A 23,254-nucleotide genomic window follows, 5' to 3' on the forward strand; every position below is an offset into this window, starting at 1 on the left:
TCGCCCTTTGCTGACGGTTTTAAAGCTTTCTTGGCTCCCTTCTTGGAAGTTGGTTTCTTCTCATCAACCATCACAAAAGATGTTCTCCTCCACAGATGAACTAAATTGATCAAATTCCTACTTGGTTTCCCAAGCCCAACCTGTGTCACTTTAATTTGATAGATTTCAGAACAAAACAAATAATTTATGTTAAGTAATTTCTAATTTGCAATCAAAATGTATTTGCGCAGGAATAACGTCTTTTGAAGTGACATTGTAAGTCATTAACAAGAAGATGTATTCTTCACAGCCTTCTGCAATCAAGATAGTTGTCAACAAATTTAACTGGACTCAACACATTACATAAGATGTTGATATAAAAAAGAATCTGTTCTTCCTTATGATTGTGACATACTGAGTAAAAGACTATAAAGGCGAAATTTGGTTAAGACTTAGTTTGATTTTCCTGGGGCAGACAGTGCCATGGGTCGTGCAGTGTTGTCTGACCCTGGGGCATCAGGGTAAGTCTGTGATATACCACTTCCACAAATTAATTTTTCCTCCATTGTGGCACTGGTGGCCAAATTTACCTGATTCACCAGCAAATGAGATTTCTTTGCAATCATGATCCTACTTAAACTATTTTTTGTATTTTGTTATAGGTTTCCTACTTTGAGATCTACATGGACAAAATTCGGGATTTGCTAGATGGTAAGACAGTTTTCTCATTTTTAAGGTGCAACACCAGTACTTCGCCAACACAAACAAGAAACAGCATCAGAAAGCATTGCATTTATACAACATCGTCTCACCTCTCTCAAACATCTGTGTGTCAAATATGATGAAGTGCAGCTATCATTATATAAGCAAATGCATTAGCCATTATTGCACACGGTAAGATTCCACAAAGTGCAGTGAGATATACGAGGGGGAAGGAAGATTTTGGTTGAGGGAAGAACATTTTCTAGGGCACTGGATAAACTACCTGCACTGCTTTGGAAATCTAATGAATCTATCCACTAGTGTGAGGAAAATCAGACCTCTAGAGTCTGTAGGTTAGCATGAACTTAGGAAACAGAATGGCATGGATTAATCAGAGATGGTCATCTAGGAATCGTAAAACACAAGCCATGCTTGACTAATTTTATTGAATCTTTTTGGCAAAATCATAGAGTATGACAAGGGATTAATGGTGAATGTTGCAGAAATGGATTTTCTGAAGACTTTTGATCAAGTGCTGCATGAAACTTGGCACAAAAATTAAGGCACAAGGTATTAAAGGGAATATAATCACATGGATTCGGAAAGTCTAGAAGGCGGAGGCTAACGAGAAATGGATATTTTTCTAATGTGTTCAGTGACAATGTTCCTTGTATCTATGCTGGAATCTCTTTTTGTTTTACCTACTTCTGTAAATGATTTGCACATGGGATAGTATACACCATCCCATTTTACTTTCCAGTGAAGTCACTACCTCAGTGACTACATTATGCAAAAGCATGATTAGTTGGTTCATCACATTGTTTCCAACCGCCTCAATTTTAATGATAATGTTGCGTGGTTTACAATGGGGCTGTTCCATTACAAAGATTAATTTAATAAAGTGTCATTTATAACTTGCATGAATTGCAATTGACATTCTACTTTGTTTAATAAAAGAAGCAACAAAACATCTGACCAGAAAGCCTTTATGTCAATATTGGCTAGTTAAGATGTAAATACAATTACTTTATAAATTGCTCACAGACATAATTTCATTTTACAGTTTCAAAAACCAATCTTTCAGTACACGAGGATAAAAACAGAGTACCCTTTGTTAAGGTAAGATTTATTGTTCTATGTCTTATGAACTTCAGTGTGACAAAATGTTTCCTTGATTCAATGCAGTGTAACAAGGACTAAGTCAGTCAACCTACTTAGAGATGGATTTGTCAAAATTTCTATTTGACCTATGCAGAATGGAAGACTTTTTGAGATTTTGTTTAATGAATGATTAAAGGATTTCACTTTTTAAAGTTGTATCACTGAAATGGATCAATTCCTAGAATAATATGGGTACATTATGGAATGCTAGGATAAATTTAAACCATGAGAATTTGGAAAGTAATTTGCACATTTCCTTTTCCAAGTAAATCATAAGATAACGGCTGATGCAAAACTTTCTAGCTTGGTAAATCACACTTACATATAACAATGTAATAAATTTCTGGGCCTTGAAATCATGGCAGCTAAAGGTAAGTGGAGACTGCTGGATCCAGCAGGTAAGTGTCTTTCAAGTGTCTTTCCACTTAGCTGCTGGATCAAGCTTACCTGTTTCCTGTCCCTTCTCCCTCATGATGACTCAACCTCCACCCCACCCGGAGCCCCAATCTCTCATGACCCAGCCCTTCTTCTCTCTTGTCCCCCAACCCCTACAGACCTTGCCCCCCCACCGCCCACCCCAGCACCTCTAGTTCTTCTCAGACGTTCCTTCATCCACTCCACTCGATCAATCCGTGGCCCATGATCTCTCCTTCCCTCCTCTCTGCTCCCGGGCTGCAGGCCTTCCTGTCCGTCGGCCAACGAGGAAAACGGAAACAAAAGACATCAAGCAGGACCTCTTAAATTCGGCAGGTTGGACTGCAAAAGAGCTCTGTCCCAGTCCCCAAGTTAATATCAGGGCCAATATCTTTTAAACAGACTCACACGAGTATTTTGTCTGCAACTGAGACAGTGTCAGCCCACTAAATTTGGCAATCTGCTTGAACTCCATAAGAACTCCATCGCACATTATAAGTGCAATGTTTGTTAATTCAATACTTACCAAAATAGATTTCATCTAACACTACAGCTATATTGTTACTTGTACCTAACATTGTTGCAAAGTAATTATATCTGAATTACAAGGCGAGGAGAAAATAGGAGAGGAGAATTTAATTAAGAATATAAGGTTTCAAATTCCTTTTTCAGTTTACAGCTGACAGCATAATTTCAGTCCCATCCACTTGCAGGTATATAAATCCCTAACACAACATTTCAGCAGTGTAATGTATGCAAATCATTTTTTTTGTAACTGTTACTCTGAGTTTTCAGTGAAAGTTTCTTCCTGTTTACATGGGCTGGAAGGTTGCTAAGCAAAGGACACCAACTTAAGATAATTGTCAAAAAAGTCAGGGCATCCATTAAAGCTAGCCGAGCCTACCAGCTGCCACTCCTGGATGAGCTGGCTGTTCACTAGGCCGTGTTCCTACTGGGAATAAAAATCAACCCATTATCACTGACTGGGTTTTGTGCTCGCTTCCTCTATCTATACATCCCAAAATCCATTGAGTCATCTTTACTGCTGCCACACTGCACTACTGGATCCACTGAGTTCTCCCCCAATATCTCCACCGCCCTCTGCTGTGATGTGCCCTATAGAGTGGAGCTGTTTAAATTATAGACCTTTCTTTATTTCTCTTCCTCAGTGGTGTTCCCTTGCATTTTTAGACATTAAATGTGATTTTTTACTCATCAGCCACCTTCCCAACCTATTCAGATCATTAATTCACAAATCAAAACAATCGCCTTCTACTTCACATCCGCCTGCAGTTTTAATTATCCAACAGTTTTTAAAACCTTCAGTCAGGTGTTACTTCCCTACTTGCAGGGAATTACACATTTTCAAGCCCACCAAATAATAAAACCACAAGTTACATGTAACATTTGGGTGAGCTTTTGACAACATCTCAAACAGAGTTCCTGTTGTTAAACATTCAACTTGGGGGTTATGCCAAATGAATTGTTGGTTTTATCTACAATGTTGTTGAGTGTCCCCATGGACAATATTGTGAATAAATGGCTCCCAAACTTCTAAGATACCCATTATTATTGGCTGCTGACTTAACCCATTGAGGATTGATTGGTGCACCTCAAGCATCATGGAATGGAGAAACCAATGAAAATGTGTTTAATCGATGTGGCAAAGAATGAAAGGATGGTGCTTCAGGTCCATAATTCCCTAAAGTTTTCATCTGTTCCTAGAGGATCTAAAATGCATCAAGTATAAACCAAGTCCAGGGCTCCTTTGACATGGGAATGGTGAGAACGAAATATGCAATGATTAAAATTTTGCCAACTGACAGAATAGACTATCACTCAAACATTGATCAGCTCATTTCCCAGCTCATCAGGAGGAAAACTTGGAGACATGCACTTCATGGACTCCAAATTTCTCCTTTCATAATTTGACAATCATTAAATACAATCCTGTCTGTATGGTTTGCATGATGATGCACACAATCTCATGCTAAATTACGCTCTGAAATGAGAAAGAGAGAGAACACAAGGAAGCATACAGCATAGAAAGAGGCCATTCAACCTTTTGCACCTGTGCTGGCTCTGAAAGAGCCATCCAGTTAGTCCTATTCCCCTACTCTTCCTCCTTCCTTTTCAAGTATTTATTCAGTTCTCCACTGAAGTTTGCTATTCATGCTGTTTCCAATGCTCTTTCAGGGAATGCATTCCAGATCATAACAACTTGCCACATAAAATAATTTTTCCACATTACCCCTTATTAGCACGCCACTTCCCGACTTCCTGAACAAGGTGGTCAGAGAGGCAGACAATGTGGTGAGATTTAAGAGAGAGTAATACTTGAGAGGGTGCCAAAGAACTAATTTTATGTCCCTATTTATTAGATAGAGTGAAATCATTTTTGAAAATGATTGCAAATGGGAGGCCAAAATAACAGCACCTACAAAAAATTATGTCCTTGTACAAAAAAAAAAGTAATACATTCATTGCTAGTTTTCAATGCTGTGTACTGTTAACCTGAGGTAGGATGTTTGGCTTAAATGTGTAGTTTTCATAATATTTGGAAACATTCCAATAACTTCTCTTCTGTCAACTTTCCAAAAAGGGTTGTACGGAGAGGTTTGTCTCTAGTCCTGAAGAGGTAATGGATGTCATTGATGAAGGAAAGGCTAACCGCCATGTAGCTGTCACCAGTAAGTAACTGGCTATTGTCACATCCTCTAACCTTTACTTGGGTTTGGGGGCTTTGATATAATCTATTGAAGTTGAAATTGCAGCATTGAAAGTTTTAAAAGTTCTTTGCTATTCCTTGGTTCTTATACAACATGCTCTGGTGCGACTGATTTTCTTTAGCATATAACGGGTAAACCTTGCTTCCGAAAGGATGAAGGATAAATATTTCTGAAACATCTTTCTTTAACCAATTTTCTCCATGAACTGTAGTTAAAATTGTATGTCAAGATATGTAACTAATTTATAGTTTATTTTATTTATTACCTGCTCGCAGTCTATTTCTTCTTCTCTCCCTCTGTAAATCTACCATGACATTTTGCCTGTAAAAGGGTATAATATGAATTTAATATAAACCCAGGTTGACATTATGTTAACACAAGCTTTTTTGAAAAAAAAACACTTCTTAGATGACAGGTAGTCAAGCTACCAATCAGCCAACATTGATGTTGCTTCCTCATAGACTGTAAATAGCAAGCAATTCATTTGACTCACACTGATTGTCTTGGGAAGTCTTTGGTCCTGTTTCTGGTTGTGAACAGTGATAGATAAAGCACAGAACAGAACATTTCTTGAAACAGAATTCTAAGTAGTCAGGGTAAAAATATTGATGGAATGTTGGAGTGCAGGAGAAAATAATCAGCAATTATCTTTTTTTAAGTCAAGTAAGATCATCCACTGATCTGTAAACATGAGGTGAATTCTTTGCTTTGTGTACTACATGAAGATAGGTTGTGCTGATTGGACCCACTTAATTCAATCATAATCGTTATTCTGTATGTTCACCATACTGTGAAATAAAACATCTTATCAATTAGTGTCAGGCCTCATCTCACCAAATGTTTGGTCTATCTGCCTTCAGAGTGAGTGAATGAGCAAACATAAAAGCACACAAATTTTGGTCATGAGGAAATATCATTGTGCAAGTAGGTTTGGGGCAGTATGAGTCGACTCCTAATAAAATTAAAATGCTCAGACTACTTTCTGAGTTGAGTTTTCAAAATCATGGCCCCTGAGGTCATCTCAGGATCCCAATGCTTCCCAGGCAGCCTGAAATTTTCAAGAGGCCAGCCGGGGTAAACCTGCTCGTCGCTAATTAACAGCCCATTCAGCTCCTTTAGGCGCTTGGCAAGGGGCCTGACCAGTTGGGAATGCAATTTTTAAGGTTTCTTTCAGTGAGCCCGCACAGGCTGGCGCGAGTTAGTGCCCAGCTGTCAACTTCATAGCGGCAACATCAGAATGTTTATTTGCATTTTTGGAAAATTTAAATCAAGTTCGATGGGCCAACTGGCACCAGGTCCAGTGCTGCACTTTAACTTTGTTTGAATGGCCATTAGGCTCCAGCACTTGTAAGGAGCTGCGTGCTCTATCTGGAAAGGCAGCGACATGCCCCAATATGGTTGCCACCTGCCTTTGCTGCTTGCGTCAGGCAGGCAGCTCCCACCTCCTGGTGGCACACAGCATCATTAATTGGGCGCCAAGCTCACTTCCGGCCCAGTTATGTTATTTACATTTAAAAATAGCATTACATGAGCGATGTAGTTGAGGTGCAGGGTCGGGACTCCAAATTTATCCCAGTGTCAAGTTTTTGATCTCACTTTGAAAATGTGGTCCGATTGGTGTGTACTATTAGTAGTAGGGTCTGGTGCATCCAGGGTTAATGTGGGACTGAGTACAGTACCACCCACACAGTGATGTAAGAATGCACATGACCCAGGGCCAGGCTCAGTCTAGAAATGGACAGTGATATGTAAAAAAAACTAGGATGGAGTCAGCTCTGATTCGTAGAGGTGTTGCCATGGAGAATGCACTAGTGATGGTGACTGACAGTTAACTGCCAAGCATTGTTTGAAATTTAAACCAGGCAGCTTGACCCTGATTGGTCAAGGCATTGTCAGTTGGGTTTGCAGAGTGGTGCATTTGCATGTACTGGAAGCTACATATATTAATGCACAGGGCCCTGACCTTTGCAGACAGAAAGAACATGTACATACACTGTGCCTGTTTCAGCTAAACAAAATAAGTGACAGCCATTCTCTGGCTCATTCCTCAGGGCAATGCGATGACCAATCAGGATCAAGCTGCCAGGTTTAAATTTCTCCATGACAACGCTTTTACCAATCAGAGTCCAGTTGCCAACCAATCAGCACTCTCTTCTCATATAGTATAAATTGTTGTTTCCCTCCTTATATTGGTGTTCTTGCAAAGTGTCCTGATGAGTGCAAGGTGAAAAGCTTCAACATGTCTCTTTTTTCAGCAATACTAAAGCAGATATGTTCAAAGCTGAGACCATAGACTACATGATATTGATGCATTTTAAATATTTGCATTTTATATTTCTGATTCACTTGTTTGTCTTAGATTTGTGGGTTTTTCATCCCTATCTTTGTTACCTCTATAATTGACTACTCTAATCCTGGCACTCCTGGCTGGCCTTCCATCTTCTACCATCCCAAAAACTTGAATTCATCCAAAATTCATTGCCTATGTCCTAGCTCGCACCAAGTCCTGTTTGCCCATCACACCTGTGCTCACTAACCCACACTGAGGCTCAGCTAAACACACCTTGATTTCAAATATCTCTTCCTTCTCTTCAAATTCCCCCCTGGCCTCTCCCCTGCCTATGCCTGTAATCTCCTCCAGCATCATAACCTTCAGGTATTTTTGCTCCTCTAATTCCGGTCCCTTGAACACCCACAATTTGAATCACTCCACCATTGATTTCTGTGCCTTCAGCTGCCTAGGCCTAAGCTCTGGAATTTCTTCCCTAAACCCCTCTACTTCTCCACCTTGTTTTCCTCCCTTAAGACACTCCTTAAAACCTACTTCTTTGACCAAGCTTTTGGCCATATGTCCTAAGTGTGGCTTGGTGCCATTTTTCAATTTATAATGCCTCTGCGAATCACCTTGGGGTGTTTGTTGTGTTAAAGGTGCTATATTAATATAAAGTTGCTGCTGTTAGAAATTTGGAAAAGGCTCTATTCATTCTGTTGCTTGACTGGATAAATTATAAATCAGAAAATCCAAGACCTGTTAACGTCAGTAGCTTTGAGATATGCATGAATTAATGGGAATGTGGTCTTATATGCATTCCTCCCACTTCCAAGGGCTCCATACATTTGTATAGCTCAGACGCCTCGGCTATAAAGCATGCCTTGGTGTGATAATGGATTATTACTCAAAGAGAAAGGTTTTGCACTGATGTTCCCAAAACAGCTGCTAGCAGAAAAATCTTCCAAGTAATCCAGCATACTTGTCTTAATGCCAAATTCTCAACTGGTAAAAGAAAAACACACATGGTTGAGCAACATTAGCAGCAACTAAGAGGAAGGTGGATTGCTTCTCTTGTTTTAGACGGTTACTGCGGGATGCAAGCATGGGTTACTCCTTAATTTGCAGGCAAAGAAGCACTATTCATGAAAAACAGAATTTGGCAATGTCTCTTCTATCGGGCCACCATCTTCCTCAGGCCAGTGTCAGGCTGAGTTCTCAGCCAGCTTGTGTGTATCAAGAATGCAGTTTTTTTCAGGGTCACATCAAGAAAAGCCTTGATTGAAAATTTAAACAATTGCACCTTATCTTGTGCAAGCTTCTGTGTTGTTACTGGTGCCCCAAATTTTGCTCTTCAGCTTCAGAGGGGGCAATCACTAAAGCACTTGAAGTGGAATATAAAGTTGATATGTATTCCTTGCCATTTGGTCCCACCTCAGTGGGTGTATGGCGATGTTGCTAATTTAGTGATGCTAACTGACACTTAATAGAATCTTACAGCATAGAAGGAGGCCATTTGAACCATATTGTTTCTGCAGGCTCTTTGAAAGACCTGTCCACTCCCCTGCTCTTTTCCCATAGCCCTGCAATTTTCTGCCCTTCAATATTTATCCAATTAACTTTTGAATCTCACTTGTGAGCATTTAAACAATTGGATAAAGGCAAAATATTGTGGATGCTGGAAACCTGAAACAAAAACAAAAAGTGCGGAAAAACTCAGCAGGTCTGACAGCATCTGTGGAAAGAAAGACAGGGTTAATGTTTCGAGTCCGTATGACTCTAGAAGAGTCATACGGACTCGAAACGTTAACTTTGCCTTTCTCTCCACAGATGCTGTCAGACCTGCTGAATTTTTCCAGCATTGTTGTTGTTGTTGTTACTTAAACAAGTAAACTGTTGACTCTTCCAATTAACTTCCTTTTTGTCCATACAGACATGAATGAACACAGTTCTCGAAGCCACAGCATCTTCCTCATCAACATTAAACAGGAGAATGTGGAAACAGAGAAGAAACTCAGTGGCAAACTGTACCTTGTAGATTTAGCTGGCAGTGAGAAGGTGAACATACCTGTTTTGAATGTTTAATCATGGTGCAGTGATTCTGGTTTAACCACTAACCATAAAGAGAAATCAAAGCTGCATAATACCCTGTTCCATTTAGTGAATGGGAATGAATAGCACCCTGTAAGATGCACTCAAAAATGCTTTTGTCTTTGATGGAATATGATTAGTTTAAAATTAAAATTGTAGGATGCCAAACAGAAATGTAAACAACCATTCTTGCCCGTGTCCATGGAGCCATTACTGTCTGACTTGATAAAACATCTGATTCATTTTGTGATTTCTTTACTATAAGGATATCGCAGTGGATAAAAAAAAACCTTTTTTTTGGGAACATTTAAATTTTCAGTGATGACATGTCACTTTTTAACAAAAGCAATTGAGAGTCATGTAGCTTTAAAACTTTGGTTTTACTTCCCTTATCATCTACTGAATGATCTCTGCTGTGGAATAAGCTAGTTTTTACAGAAGCATTTTTTTCCCCACAATCATTCTGCGTTATTGTGCCATCATGAGCTGCTTCATCGATGACCTTCCTTCCCTCATAAGGTCAGAAGTGAGGATGTTAGCTGCTGTTTGCGCAATATTCAGCACCATTCACAACTCCTCAGATATTGAAGCAGTTAATGTCCAAATGACCTGGACAATATCCAGGCTTGGGTTGACAAGTGGCAAGTAACATTTGTGCCATGCAAGTGCCAGGCAATGACCATCTCCAACAAGAGTGAACCTAACCATCGCCTCTTGACATTCAATGGCTTTATCATTGCTGAATCCACGATCAACAGCTTGGGGGTTACCATTGACCAGAAACTGAACTGGACTAACAGCATAAATACTGTGGCTGCAAGAGCAGGTCAGAGGTTAGGAAACCTGCGGCGAGTAACTCACCTCCACACTCCCCAAAGCCTGTCCACCATATACAAGGCACAAGTCAGGAGAGTGATGGAATACTCTCTACTTGCCTGGATGAGTGCAGCTCCAGCAACACTGAAGAAACTTGACACCATCCAGGACAAAGCTGCCTGCTTAATTGGCACCCCTTCCATAAACATTCACTCCCTCCACCACTGATGAACAGTGGCAGCAGTGTATATCATCTACAAGATGCACTGCAGGAACTCACCAAGTCCCCTCATGTAGCACCTTCCAAACCAACAACCACTACCATTTAGAAGGACAAGAGCAGCAAGTACATGAGAACACTGCCAGCTGGAAGTTCTCCTCTAAGCCACTCGCCATCCTGACTTGGAAATGTATTACTGTTCCTTCACTGTCGCTGGGTCAAAACCCTGGAACTCCCTCCCTAACAGCACTGTGGGTGTACCTACACCACATGGACTGCAGCAGTTCAAGAAGGCAGCTCACCACCACCTTCTCAAGGGCAATTAGGGATGGGCAATAAATGCTGGCCTAGCCAGCGACACCCACATCCCGTAAATGAACTAAAAAAAATTCAGATGAACTTGTACTCGGTAGTTTTCCTTTGTGAAAGTCCTGGGATTGTTTCAAATTGGACTCAAAACAATTCAAACTTCAATTTATCTACATTAAGCCACGTCAAAGCTCAATTAGGCTTCCATCAGTTACTTTGATTTATTCAAACCATTTTCATTCCCAATGATGTGAATTGCCTTATGACCATCCACTTTGTATAAGGGAAAAGCTATATTGGATAGCTGGAAAGGGTTAACAAAAATAAACTCAATATCTTTTGAGTTGAAAACTAATGTTGAGGTTCATCTTGACAAGCCTCAATCCAATTACTTTGATATTTACATGCAGGAAAGATGTAAGCTAGTTAGTTAGAACATCTTCATGCTAAGCTGTCTGTTTGTATCTGCTCACTCTAGGTCAGCAAAACTGGAGCTGAAGGAGCTGTCCTTGATGAAGCTAAAAATATCAATAAGTCCCTTTCTGCTCTGGGGAATGTGATTTCTGCTCTGGCTGAGGGAACAGTGAGTCTTCTCAATACAATATTATAATTCACAGAATTTTCTGTTTGCCTTGTATTTACACTGTGATTTAACCGCAAGCTAATAGTCAACCATATCATATTTGAATGATGCCATCTAATTAGTGAGGAAGGATTAATGCCACAATGATGTGATGGGTTACTGAACCAAATCTCATGCACTGTCAAGGCAGAACTGTTTAATCACACAAGTTTAATGGGATACACATAAACCTGTACAATGTTTCAACCTTGTAGTTGAACAATGTGATTATCAAGCACTGAAAACATTAATTAATATATTATCATATATTATAATTATCAAAATAGTGCTATAAACTAGGTGACCATTTGATTAAGAAACTGGCCAATTGGATGATCGTAACTGGTTTAAGGATCGAGCTTTTAACAAACCATAAAATATAGGAATAATTTTTGCACAATTGCACATCCGCCATAAAACGTTGTAGATGTCAGTGGGTTCAACGACAAAGCTGTAACCCTCATAACTGCCCTGTGCTTGTTGCTATAAAGTTATGCCTCCTATGCGTTCCTTGCCTTTACATTTGCTGAGGAGATGACCCAAGGCTGTTGTATGTTTGCCTGTAAATGGTCTATTCTTCAATTATCTGCATAACTAGAAAAGATGATCTAGGCAAGGCTGATCTCAGAGAAGCCGGTATTAGACAGGGCACAGTATACTATTTGAAGGGATTCTAGACTTAAATGGGGTTTTAATAGGTTTCATAGATTTATGTTACAATATAAATAAAAAAAGGAATGGTGTGAAAATGAAAGCTAACTTTGTGTAAACCAATAACACCAACAACTGAAATCCTAAGAGGTGCTTTCTTTGCCTGATGTAGTGGTTGAGCCATCTGCAACAATGTAATGTAGCGTTAAAGAAGGACTGTGTTTTAAGAAAATATTACAATGAAGAATAGCTTATAACTGTGTCTTTATTTATCTCATTTAATTTCCATGTGCACTTTATTTGCAACAAAAGTACACAAAAGTATCATTGCTTCAGATTCAGTAATTCTGTTATTGTGTAAACCATTTTTTGGAGGGATCTTTTTGCCTTAGCTGATAAATTTGAGCCTAGTTCTTTTATTAATTTCTTTGTACAAATAGAACGCTTTTCACTGTCCAATTGAAGGTGGATTGAATAGTGCTGATTTGTTGTCATTCAAAAGATGCTCTTCAATCCCTGTTCCCTCTTCTAGTCTCCTCAGAAGGTGCATATAAGGCATAATTTCGGCAACAAGCATGTCAGATAATCAAAGTTATTGTGTTACAGAGGAACAAAATACTGTGGATGCTAGAAATCTGAAATAGTAACAGAAAATGCTGGAAATATTCAGCAGGTCAGACTGCATTTGTGGAGAAAGAAACAGAGTTGATGTTTCAGGTCAGTGACCTTTCATTATAACTTCCGATGAAAGGCCACAGACCTGAAATGTGATACCCCTGTTAGAAAGATTGGTTGGATGTTATTTATGGGCATTTGCAGACTTCAGTTTGTAAACATGTTTCCAGATCTCAGTATTGTTGGTCTCAGGGGGTGGCGTAGTGGTATCGTCTTTGGACTGATAATCCAGAGACCCAGGGTAATGCTTTAGGGACTTGGGTTCAAATTCCACCATAGCAGATGATGGAATTTGAATTCAAATGAAAAAATTCTGGAATTAAAAGCATAATGATGACCATGGCCAGGATTTTCCCCTCAGCGATTTGGGGGCGGGGTCCACTTGCCAAGGGGAAAATGACGCAGGATGACATCGAGAGGAATCCCGGACCATTCAAATCTTAAGGCCGGTGGGCAGGCCTGGAGTCCCAGCGGCCTGTAGATTATTAATGAAACTTCATCCACTGGCGGGATGAAGTTTCATTATCGTTTTGTAAGAATTTAATAAATTTTATGAGTTTGTTATCAACATGTCCCATCTCGTGTGACATTGTCACATGAGGGGGGACATGTTAATAATTTTAAAATGTCTCTATTTTTTGACTTTACTTACCTTTCACTAAACTCCCTGAGACAGGACTTTGCCTCAGGGAGCAGTGTGCTCTTTCGTGTGCATGCACATAGCGCTTCCTGTCGGGCAGGCCGCTGGGCGGGCCTTAATTGGCCCACCCACTCAAAATGGCGGTGGGCCCCGTTTCGGCGGCAGAGTTCGGCTGCCCCCCCCGCCAGCCAAGGGCTAAATTCTGCCCCATGAAACCATTGCCAATTGTTGTAAAAACCCATCTGGATCACTCATGTCCTTTAGGGAATCTGCCGTCCTGGTGTGGCCTACATGTGACTCCAGACTCACAGCAATGTGGCTGACTCTTAAATGCCCTCTAAGCAAGGGCAATTAGGGATGGGCAATAAATGCTGGCCTAGCCAGCGACACCCACACCCCAAGAACGAATATTTAAAAAAGGCCAATTACTTGATAGGAATGAGATCCTGGATTGGCCTCTGAACCATTTGGTCAGGTTTGTCCAGAGAGTAGCTGAGTCAAACAGATCAGAAAAGTCCCAAGTTCTGATGAAAGCTCATCGACCTGAAACGTTGGGCTGGATTTTACGTTTGCAAGTCTTGATGGCTGCCGTCCCACGCATGCAAAAAGTCTGGCGCGACCTCAACACGCTGGTTTCCCATAATACGATAGGTAGGTGGGTGCCAAATTGGCAACCCACCTGCCATTTAAAAAAAATAATAATTAACTGGCAATTGAGCTTTTTAACGAGCCAGTTGACCCAAATATTACATTGTCCACGGCATAATGCGCTTGCCCTGAGCAAGCGGGTGAGAATGGGGAGCCCACTTTTTTACTGTGTGAGGCGGAAGGGCAGGAGGTGATGCATGCTTTGGTGGGTGCTCTGTGCATATTCGAGGGCATGCCCCTAAAATGATATTCCCACCCCAGCCTTTGTGGTTGCCCACCTGGCCTGCATATCCCGCGCACCACCCCCCCACCCCCCCCAAACCCTCTCCCCTCCCTCCCTAGGATGCCTGATCGCACCCTGCCCAAAAATCCAGGACTTACCTGAGTCCAGGATCCATTGCTCTCTTCATCATGGGGCTGCTTGTAGCCAATCAGATTGGCCAGCAGCTCTTGATGGCGGGTCTTCGTCCCACTGAGGGGCGGAAGTCCCACTCTCTGCTCGCTTAGGCTGCCTGCAGCGCATTATCACTGTGGAGTCGCATTTTTTAAAGTTGGTCAGTTTGCCCCTCAGTAAACTCCAGCCCGTTAACTCTGTTCCACTCCACAAATGCTGCCTGGTTTGCTGAGTGCGTCATTTTCTGTTATTCTTTCTGATTTCCAGCATCTGTAGTATTTTGCTTTTGGAAAATCCCGAGTTGGATTTTAAGTTTACGCTGTTAGTTGATCTAAATCACGGTGTGGTACCTAGAGTTGGCCTCAACATCCTGGGTTAGAGAGTGGAAAATTGCCCAGATTATCTTTTTGCTGTTTGCCATCTGCTGAATGTCCATAGGTGGTGGTTTGGTGAGGAGGGGATCGGGCGATGACGCCTCCTGTGGTGAGTCATTTGTTGCCGCTTGTGGCTGAGGCTCACACTTGGATAATGACTGCTCGGAAAATGTACTGGGGGGCATCTCTTTGCTGATGAAATCAACCCCAGAAAGGTGTCAAAATCATCAGGAGAGCAGGGGAAGAAGATTTGGAAGAAGGGAGAAAGTGAATGACTAAAGATGTAAAAGTGCCTGATTGTTGGAAAATATTGAAATCAAGAACAAAAATTGCAGTTAAACAACATCTGGAAAATATATTAAAAGAAGTGAATGCTAAATGGATACATGGAATATAATTTTGTGTCTCTTCCCCTATTTCCAACCTAGCCTGCAAATCCCCTGTCCCACTCCAAGTCACATATCTCTCCACGTAAAATTGTGTAAACGAATGGCTTGACAAACTTATGAAGGATTGGAACCTTTCTTCCTTCCTCTATTTTCTCGTTCCCAAAGAAAAATTTTAGACTTCGGCATTTAGCAGAAAATTTAATGAAAGCCCACAGAATGACATATTTGAGACATTAAAAATATTCTTTTAATTCCACAAGATCAAGATTGTACTGGCGGCCAATTAGCAATGATAATAAGTTAAGATGTTGCAATTTTAACTCAGTTGCCTTACATGTTACCTATTGTAGAAGGTGAAAATTTTGCAGGGCTATGCGGAAAGTGCAGAGGAGTGAGATTAATTGGATCAATCTTTCAAAGACCCAGCACAGACATAATGAGCCAACAGCCTTTTCATTCTGTGCTTTTCATTCTGTGATTCTATGAATATATTTTCTTCATTTGCAGAAAACACACGTTCCATATCGCGACAGTAAAATGACCCGAATTCTACAGGATTCCCTGGGTGGGAATTGCCGCACTACCATAATTATCTGTTGCTCACCCTCCAGTTTTAATGATGCTGAATCAAAAACCACCCTTATGTTTGGCCAGAGGTAGGAGTCTCGTCTAAACTGGCTTATAGTACTTTTAAGTAAGTTCACAAGAGAGTGTCAATTAATTAAGCGTGACCCTGGGGTCATATATGAAGTATGTCTTTACCAAATTGCCAGCAATTTGGTTAACAATAGTTTTACCAGCTCTTTTGTGAATTAAAAGGTTTATTTAAAAATAATAAACTGTATAGCGATTCCACTTGACTTGTGGGTTTTTGAGCCAAGAGTTTAATTGGATAAGCATTTGGAGTTCACAACCACATTTCTTTGTTAGGGATGCAAATGAATAGATTTTTGGTGTGAATATTGACCATGCAAATGTTCCTAATCAATCTCAAAGGTCTTATCAGCAAAGTTGATCAAATACTCAGATCAGTCTTGAGGGTATTTGACCATAAGTTAAAGGAAATTATTCTGACTTTACACAGATCAGTGCATGGTCATATTTAAAACATTATCTGCAATTACAGTTATCCTAGCTTCAAAAGCAACAGTGTATTTGAGAAAACAGTCACAAGAATAAGTTCAATACTTGGAGTTCTTGGTCATCAAGAGGAGCTGAACATATTTTCAGTGTTTAAATTAGATTGAAGAAGCATTATCCCAGCCAAGGACAACCAAATGCATCTGTTAAAGGCAAAATGCTTTGGGAAAATCTAATTGTTTGTTTTGAACAAGAGGCTGATTGGATGGATAAAGGGAATGCAAATGATGCTTGGTGGTCATAGTCTCGTACAATATGTCCCCGTGCTGCTTGACTCCTTGCTGGAGGGAGTTTCTAATATCTGATCAGTGAACATAAATTTCTTTACTCTGCACTCCATCCTTCAGCAATATTGGTCAGTTACCATCTGTCCTGCCTTCCCACTTGCTGTTCACAGCTAATTATAAAGATTATTGATTTTTTTCCAGCTTGTTGGCTGGTCAATTATGCAATGTTAATCTGCAGGTTTTAACAAATCAATTGAAATTCATAAGATCTTATGTTATATAACCAGCTTTATACAGTTCTGAAATTCCTAAGCTAACATTTGGAGCCGTATTTTCCCCTTTGAGGCTGGATTCGCGAGTTGGACCATTTCTCGACATCACGGTCCCACTTCCTGAATGACTGGGCCTGCCCACCATATTTCCCCTCTCAGAGTCGGGATTGGGCTGGACGTGTCCTCCCAAAGCAGGGCAGAGGTGGGAATGGAGGCGAGTGGATGCCTAAGAGGCTAGGTTAGAAGGCTCGCCTCTGTTTGCTGAGACATTGTCCCAGCTCTGTAGATGTGTGTGAGGCCCCCTAATCTTCACCCCTCATCCCTATGCCCCTTCATAGCCCTCCCCATAACCCCACCATATCTCCCCTTAAACTGGCATGCACCTCCATGCCCCCTATCCTCCCATGACCCTCCATATCCTCACTCACACCTGCAACCCACCATGCCCACTGACCCACCCCCATACCACTTCAACCCCTCCCAATGCACACTGACCCAGTATCAACTATGTGCAGAATTCTTGCGCCCTATAATAACATTGTGAAGTCTTTGAGATGCCCATGAAACTGTCAAGATAAACAAAAACTCATTCAAAAACCACTTAAAAAAACGTAATCCTTTTAAGTGGCCATAAAACTGTCAAAGTAAATAAACTCACAATCCCCTTTACAGCTGAATCCATTAGTGGGGTTTGGCGTTCAGTCAACATTCATAATAGGATTATATTGTACAGCTGTATAAACAAAACCTCCCGAGCTGATGCTATGATTTCGATAGAGACTGATAACATTTAAAAAGAAATTTGAACTTCCAGTAAATAGTTGAAAAGAATAAAGCAAGATTTCATGTTTTGAGATTTTTACTGTAACAAATGACTAAAGACACGATTAACTAAGGACTATTTTTGCCGGTAACTTATGCTTTAAACTGAAGAAAGGAACATTATACTTGTGATACATTGCGCACTCCAAGGAATTACTGTCCTTATAGCAAGCAGTGCTCAGTTGCTCCCTGCTTCCAATGGGTTTGCACTCCCCTGTTTTGCTGAGCTGTATCTTTGAGAGACTGCCTCCAGGCACTTCCCTTAGTACTTGGGGAGTTCCCTAAATCCAGCACTAGCTGTAAAGCCTGTCTCTGTGATTGTTCCCAATTGGCCATGCCAGGATAAATCTCCAAGGACCCTTAGATGGCAACGGGATGCATCTCTTCGATCAGAGATAATCTCCCTCCTGTTTCTAGCTGTACTAGTTTGCAAAACCAAGCAGCCTCTTCTTGCTGTTGACCACACTAAAAACTGCCAACCGTCTGTGATATTAATTGATTTGTGGGGAAGCCGGTAACCTGATCTCAAAAGTGGCTTCCTCTGCACTCTTGCTCATAGCAACATGAAACACTAACCTTGCATCCAGGTAGAAATGCTGGTTAGAGATTCTTGACCCCACCTCACTTTCATCTTAGAAGCAAATGTTTAGAATTGTTTACATCTGTTTACAACTTGATACTTTCAACACCTTTCTGGCACTTTGGGAGACAGAGTTTCCTATGTTAACACACAGGCTGCTGCCATTGTTTCCAAGTGTATATACCTTACACCTTCTTCCCAGTAAAACAATCTAAGCCTTCCTTCAATCTCTAACAATCAATCCATCCATGATTACTGTGAGATAGACTTCAGAACATGCCACATAACCACCCTCATTTTACCCTAAGTTTGAAAATGTAGTCCCAAAACCTAAAAATCTTATAAACCTCAGAATTGTAACACTGAATACATTAAACATTTGGAGTCATTGAAAGAGCTGAGTCTTCTGTTCAAGCATAAAATCAAATCCAGTCAGATCTGAATATCAAACTTTTCAATGCAAAAGAACACTTAATCCATTGGATAATGTACTCTCATACATCTGAACACTTTCCACTTTCACAGTGCTGGTCAATTTAATGGTCACTTGCCTTTTAAGAGCAAATCCCTACCATTAATCACTATATTAAAAACATACTTAACTTATCATACAGGATTAAGACATGTGATGTTGTCAACACCAAACATACGATGTTTGAACTTACCTGTCAAAAGATTGCAGTCTCCAGATTACGTTGCACCCATTGTTCAAGACACCTTTGAGCTGGTGTGAACCATGTTGCCAAGAAGCCAGCCCAGCTCCATGAAAATAGTGGGGGGCTTAAATTGCCCAGTCCCACAATGGAGCCGACAAGGTTGGGAGTGCTGCATGCGGGCTCGTGAACCGCCCCCTTTCCAATGCCTCAATATAGCTGGTGGCAGGAATGAGGGCAGGACAATTGCCTATGGGTTAAGGATGGGCAACTGCATGCCTCCCTTTCCACCTGCCCCATGCCAGGATGAGAAGATCTACTCCTTGGTTAATCATTCAATGCCATGTCAGCAATAATTTTAAGGCTTCATGAAGCTGCGATCGAAATGGGATTAGAAGTTATAGTAGTGTACAGCAACCTAGATACTCAGTAGTGTTTGTTTACTAACTGGGGAAAGGGTGGCAGGGCTGGTCAATTTATAGAGCAATTTCTGTGAAGAATTGTAGATCAGGTGAGTAGTGTAGATGTAAGGATGGTAAAAAATCTCCAATTTCTCTACATGATCTTTGGAATCAAGAAATGATTAAGTGGAACATTCGCTCAGGTGATCTAAGCAGGTAGAAATAGTCTGTGTTGAGGCAGCTGGAACATGCTTTGTTATGGGCGTATGATTGGTGCACACTATAGCCCTTCTTTGGCCATTGTGTCACTGGTTGTTTTCTCGGGAGGGTGGGTGAACTCCACCTCCCAAGGTTCAGGGTGGTCACAGTTAGATGGAAGGTGAGGAAGTATTGGACAATTCATCAGGAAGACAGCACATTTGTTTACAGTGAGATTACTTCACATGTACACTGATGTAGCCAAAATTAAGATTATTTTGGCTGTTGCCAAGACGTGCAATGTATTTGCAACGTGCAATTTCTCATCAGGATGTACTTCAGTTTGAGAGAAATTAGTTTCCTTAGCCTATTGATTTGTTTTCATTGAAGCAAGATGACAATACCACTACCAGTACAGTAAATTTCTCTTTATAAATAACTGCTTCCAATAGAGCCAAGACCATCAAGAATACTGCATCTGTCAACCTGGAGTTGACGGCAGAGGAATGGAAGAAGAAATACGAGAAGGAAAAAGAGAAAAATAAATCCTTAAAAAATGCTCTTCAGCATCTGGAGATGGAACTAAACAGATGGCGAAATGGTAAAACTCATCAAAGTTGGATTTAATCTGTCACTATTAGCCATTAAGTGAAGTTTAATGGATAGGGAATCCGAGAACAAGTGTGGAATTCACTACAGGCTTTACCAAAATCTACATATCTATTGGTGACCAATTTCCTGAAAATTACTGCTTAACATCCCCTTCAGTCCACAGTATATTCTGTGTCGTACATGGTTTAAAACCTTTAACCTTTTGTTTAAACAAAACCACTTCCATAGAGTTGTTTTCCTAATGGTGCTTAGTCATCATGTTTTATATTGCTTTATATTATATTGAATTCCGTAACAAGAGAACAATTGTGTGTGCAACAATTCAAAATAATGGGAGTCATTTAGTTTTGCCATTAATGACAATTGTTGTCAAATAATCCAGTGAAATTAACACTGGATTTTGATGTCTTTGGTGACTCTTGAATGGGATCTGTTATGTTACCGGTTGCCTCCTGGCTTTGGCAATCCCATATTATAAATAAGGCCTTAAATCTCCCAGTATAATTCCAAATTCAAAGGGCAGAGTTTTGCCGTCGGCAAACAGGGGGTGAGGCTCGTTCACTGACGCTTAAAATGACGCGGGATGACATCGGGGGGATCTCCCCGACATCACCGTGCCCCATTTAAATTTTCAGGGAGGCGGGCCCACAGCAAAATCAGCTGCGGGCCCACTGACCTGTCAATGGCCAATTGAGGCCATTGACAGGATCATTGAAACAATTAAAGGACCTGCCCGTCCAACCTTAATGTGGCAAATAGAGAAAACATGAAACCTCATCCATCGGCGAGATGAGGTTTCATGTAGGGATTTAAACAGTTTAATAAAGTTTCAGTGTAATTTATGAACATGTCCCATCTCATGTGACATTGTCACATGAGGGGGACATGTTAAGGATTTTTTTTCTATTTTGAACGTTTTTAAAAGTGTCAGCGATCTCCCTGAGGCAGCACTTAGCCTCAGGGAGATGTGCGCTCCTTCGTGCACATGCGTGAAAAAGCGCACTCTCGCTTTTGGGGAATCTCCCACCCCCCCCTCTGCCCGCACAGGAAGCACATAGCGCTTCCCGCTGGACGTCACGCTGGGTGGGCCTTAATTGGCCAGCCCATGTAAAATGGTGGCGGTGCCTGTTTCTCCAGTGGGGATCAGCTCCCCGCCCACCGGAGATTGGGTTGGGCCCGCCCGCCTGGCAGGCCGAAAATTCTGCCCAAAGTTATTATTTTGTTTGCACTGCAGTATAAGATGCATGGCAGCAGCTTGCCACAGTTCTTTCGACAGCACCTTCCAAACTTGCAACCTCTTAACACCTAGAAGGACAAGGGAAGCAGATGCATGGGAACACCATCACCTGCAAGTTCCCCCCCAAGACCCTCACCGTACTTACTTGGAGTCACATTGCTGCTCCTTCATTGTCGCTGGGTCAAAATCCTAGAACTCTTTCCCTAATAGCACTGTGGGTATACCTACACCACATAGATTGCAGCCATTCAGGAAGATGACTCATCACCACCTATGGGCCTGGGAGGGGGGGGGCAAGCAGGAAAGTGAAGTCAATGTCACAATCAGATCAACTATGATCTTGTTGAATGGAGAAACAGGTTTAAGGTGTCAAATGGCCTACTCCTGCTCCTATTTGTTATGTAATGACACCAGGGGCAAGTAGGGATGGGCAATAAATGCTGGTCTTGCCAGTGACACTCACATCCCATGAATGTATAAAAAATACACTCTTTGGCATCTGAACACTTCCATGGAAGTGAATCTGATGTGCTTTTTGTGAAGCAGCACATAGATGCATTTTAGCATTGAAATGCCCACAGTCATCCATTTGTTGCTGACACTGCTCCCTCATGCAGCTTGCTTATATTAAAGCTCCATTGTTCCCATGGATCCAACACAGTTCAATACCTTAATGGCCTTGAATTCTTAAGGCCTTTTATTCCTTGTATAATAAATTTTGATAAACAGAACAACTGGATTGAGTGAACTCTGGAGTAAAGAGCTTTTGAATAGTCAATCAAGGTTAGCATCATTTGAAGCTGAAGAATTTTTTCTAAAAGACGAATCACATTTTGTTCTATATTTCCACTGCCTAGAATTTGAATAATCTAAGTATGTTATGTTTCAGGTTAGTATAAGCATCTTTTGCATGATCCTATTATTTAATTTGGATTTTTATTGATGAGGTCTTGCCAAACTGTTACCAAAGCAACTATAATTAAATTATTTTTCATGTTTGTCCCACTTTAGTCTATATGCAAAATAAAATGCCACCCATGGTCTTTGTGAATTGCACCTCAATTTAATTTTCTTACATGAGTAATTCAAATTCCAAAGCAAAGAGTCCTCTCCTAATAATGAATTTTCAAGATTTAATTGTAGAAATTAATTGTCTGCTGGGAAATAGTAATGAATTCTTTGGCTGTGTAATGAAATGAGATGCTTATTGGATGAATGGATATGTATTGCAAACTGGCAATGAATCAAAGTCCAATCTAACTTGTATCCAATATCTAGTCTTTAGGATTAAGTAGGCTCTAAGGTGACATATCTGGTGATTTGGAACTAAGAACTAAGTTAACTCTTTGAGGCAGATTGGTAACCCAGTGCAAGAACCAGGCAGATTTGTCCTTGTCCACGGCACCATTTGTAATTGGCCAGTTTGACTTTATTAATGGGACTTGGAGTAGTGGGCCTGTCACTAAGGGCTGGGATCCTTCCTACTCAGCTCTAAATAACTCTGAAAGCCAATGTCCTGAAGGACACCCTGCCACCTTTGCATTTGAGTTCACATGAAAAAGACAGTTCCCATAAATGGACTCTCTGAACTGAAACGCGACATTTTAGCATGGGATCTAGGGAATTGGACTCCTAGTTCCCCTTTTACTGTGATGTTCAACACCTGACATTGCATGTGCTACGCACTAAATTCTTCTGTCCAACCTGAAAATACCTTGGTTAAAACAACAAAAGATAAAGTTGGTTCTCTATTCTGAATTGTCTGGTGGTCTCAATGTAGTTTTACATAATGTGAAAATTGATGTATTTATTCACACTATTTAACTCCTTCCCCCAAGCTATACTTTACCCAGTTATATGCGGTAATAAAGTAATCCGCGCTATGTGTGAAGTCAGGGGGAGAGAAAATGTTTATTATATACAGTCTTTTTTATATCTGTTTTTCAACAGATTAGCAAATATATCTATGCCGAGTGACCTAGTTACTTTTATGTACATATACCATGTAGAATATTAAGAATCACAAGTT

The 23,254-nt window shown here is 40.7% G+C and overlaps 1 protein-coding gene across 1 annotated transcript in view; it reads left to right on the plus strand.

Moving 5' to 3' along the window:
* kif5c (kinesin family member 5C) overlaps nt 1-23,254 on the plus strand; it is a 192,549-nt gene that overhangs the window by 99,002 nt on the left and 70,293 nt on the right. Inside the window, exons 5-11 of the mRNA XM_078552528.1 lie at nt 642-690; nt 1,745-1,800; nt 4,859-4,946; nt 9,188-9,312; nt 11,169-11,273; nt 15,591-15,739; nt 19,829-19,977. Of these exons, the coding sequence (XP_078408654.1) occupies nt 642-690; nt 1,745-1,800; nt 4,859-4,946; nt 9,188-9,312; nt 11,169-11,273; nt 15,591-15,739; nt 19,829-19,977 (721 nt within the window). The remainder of the gene's footprint in view (nt 1-641; nt 691-1,744; nt 1,801-4,858; nt 4,947-9,187; nt 9,313-11,168; nt 11,274-15,590; nt 15,740-19,828; nt 19,978-23,254) is intronic.

The sequence above is a fragment of the Cetorhinus maximus genome, chromosome 11 (assembly GCF_964194155.1).
Source record: "Cetorhinus maximus chromosome 11, sCetMax3.hap1.1, whole genome shotgun sequence".
NCBI lineage: Eukaryota > Metazoa > Chordata > Chondrichthyes > Lamniformes > Cetorhinidae > Cetorhinus > Cetorhinus maximus.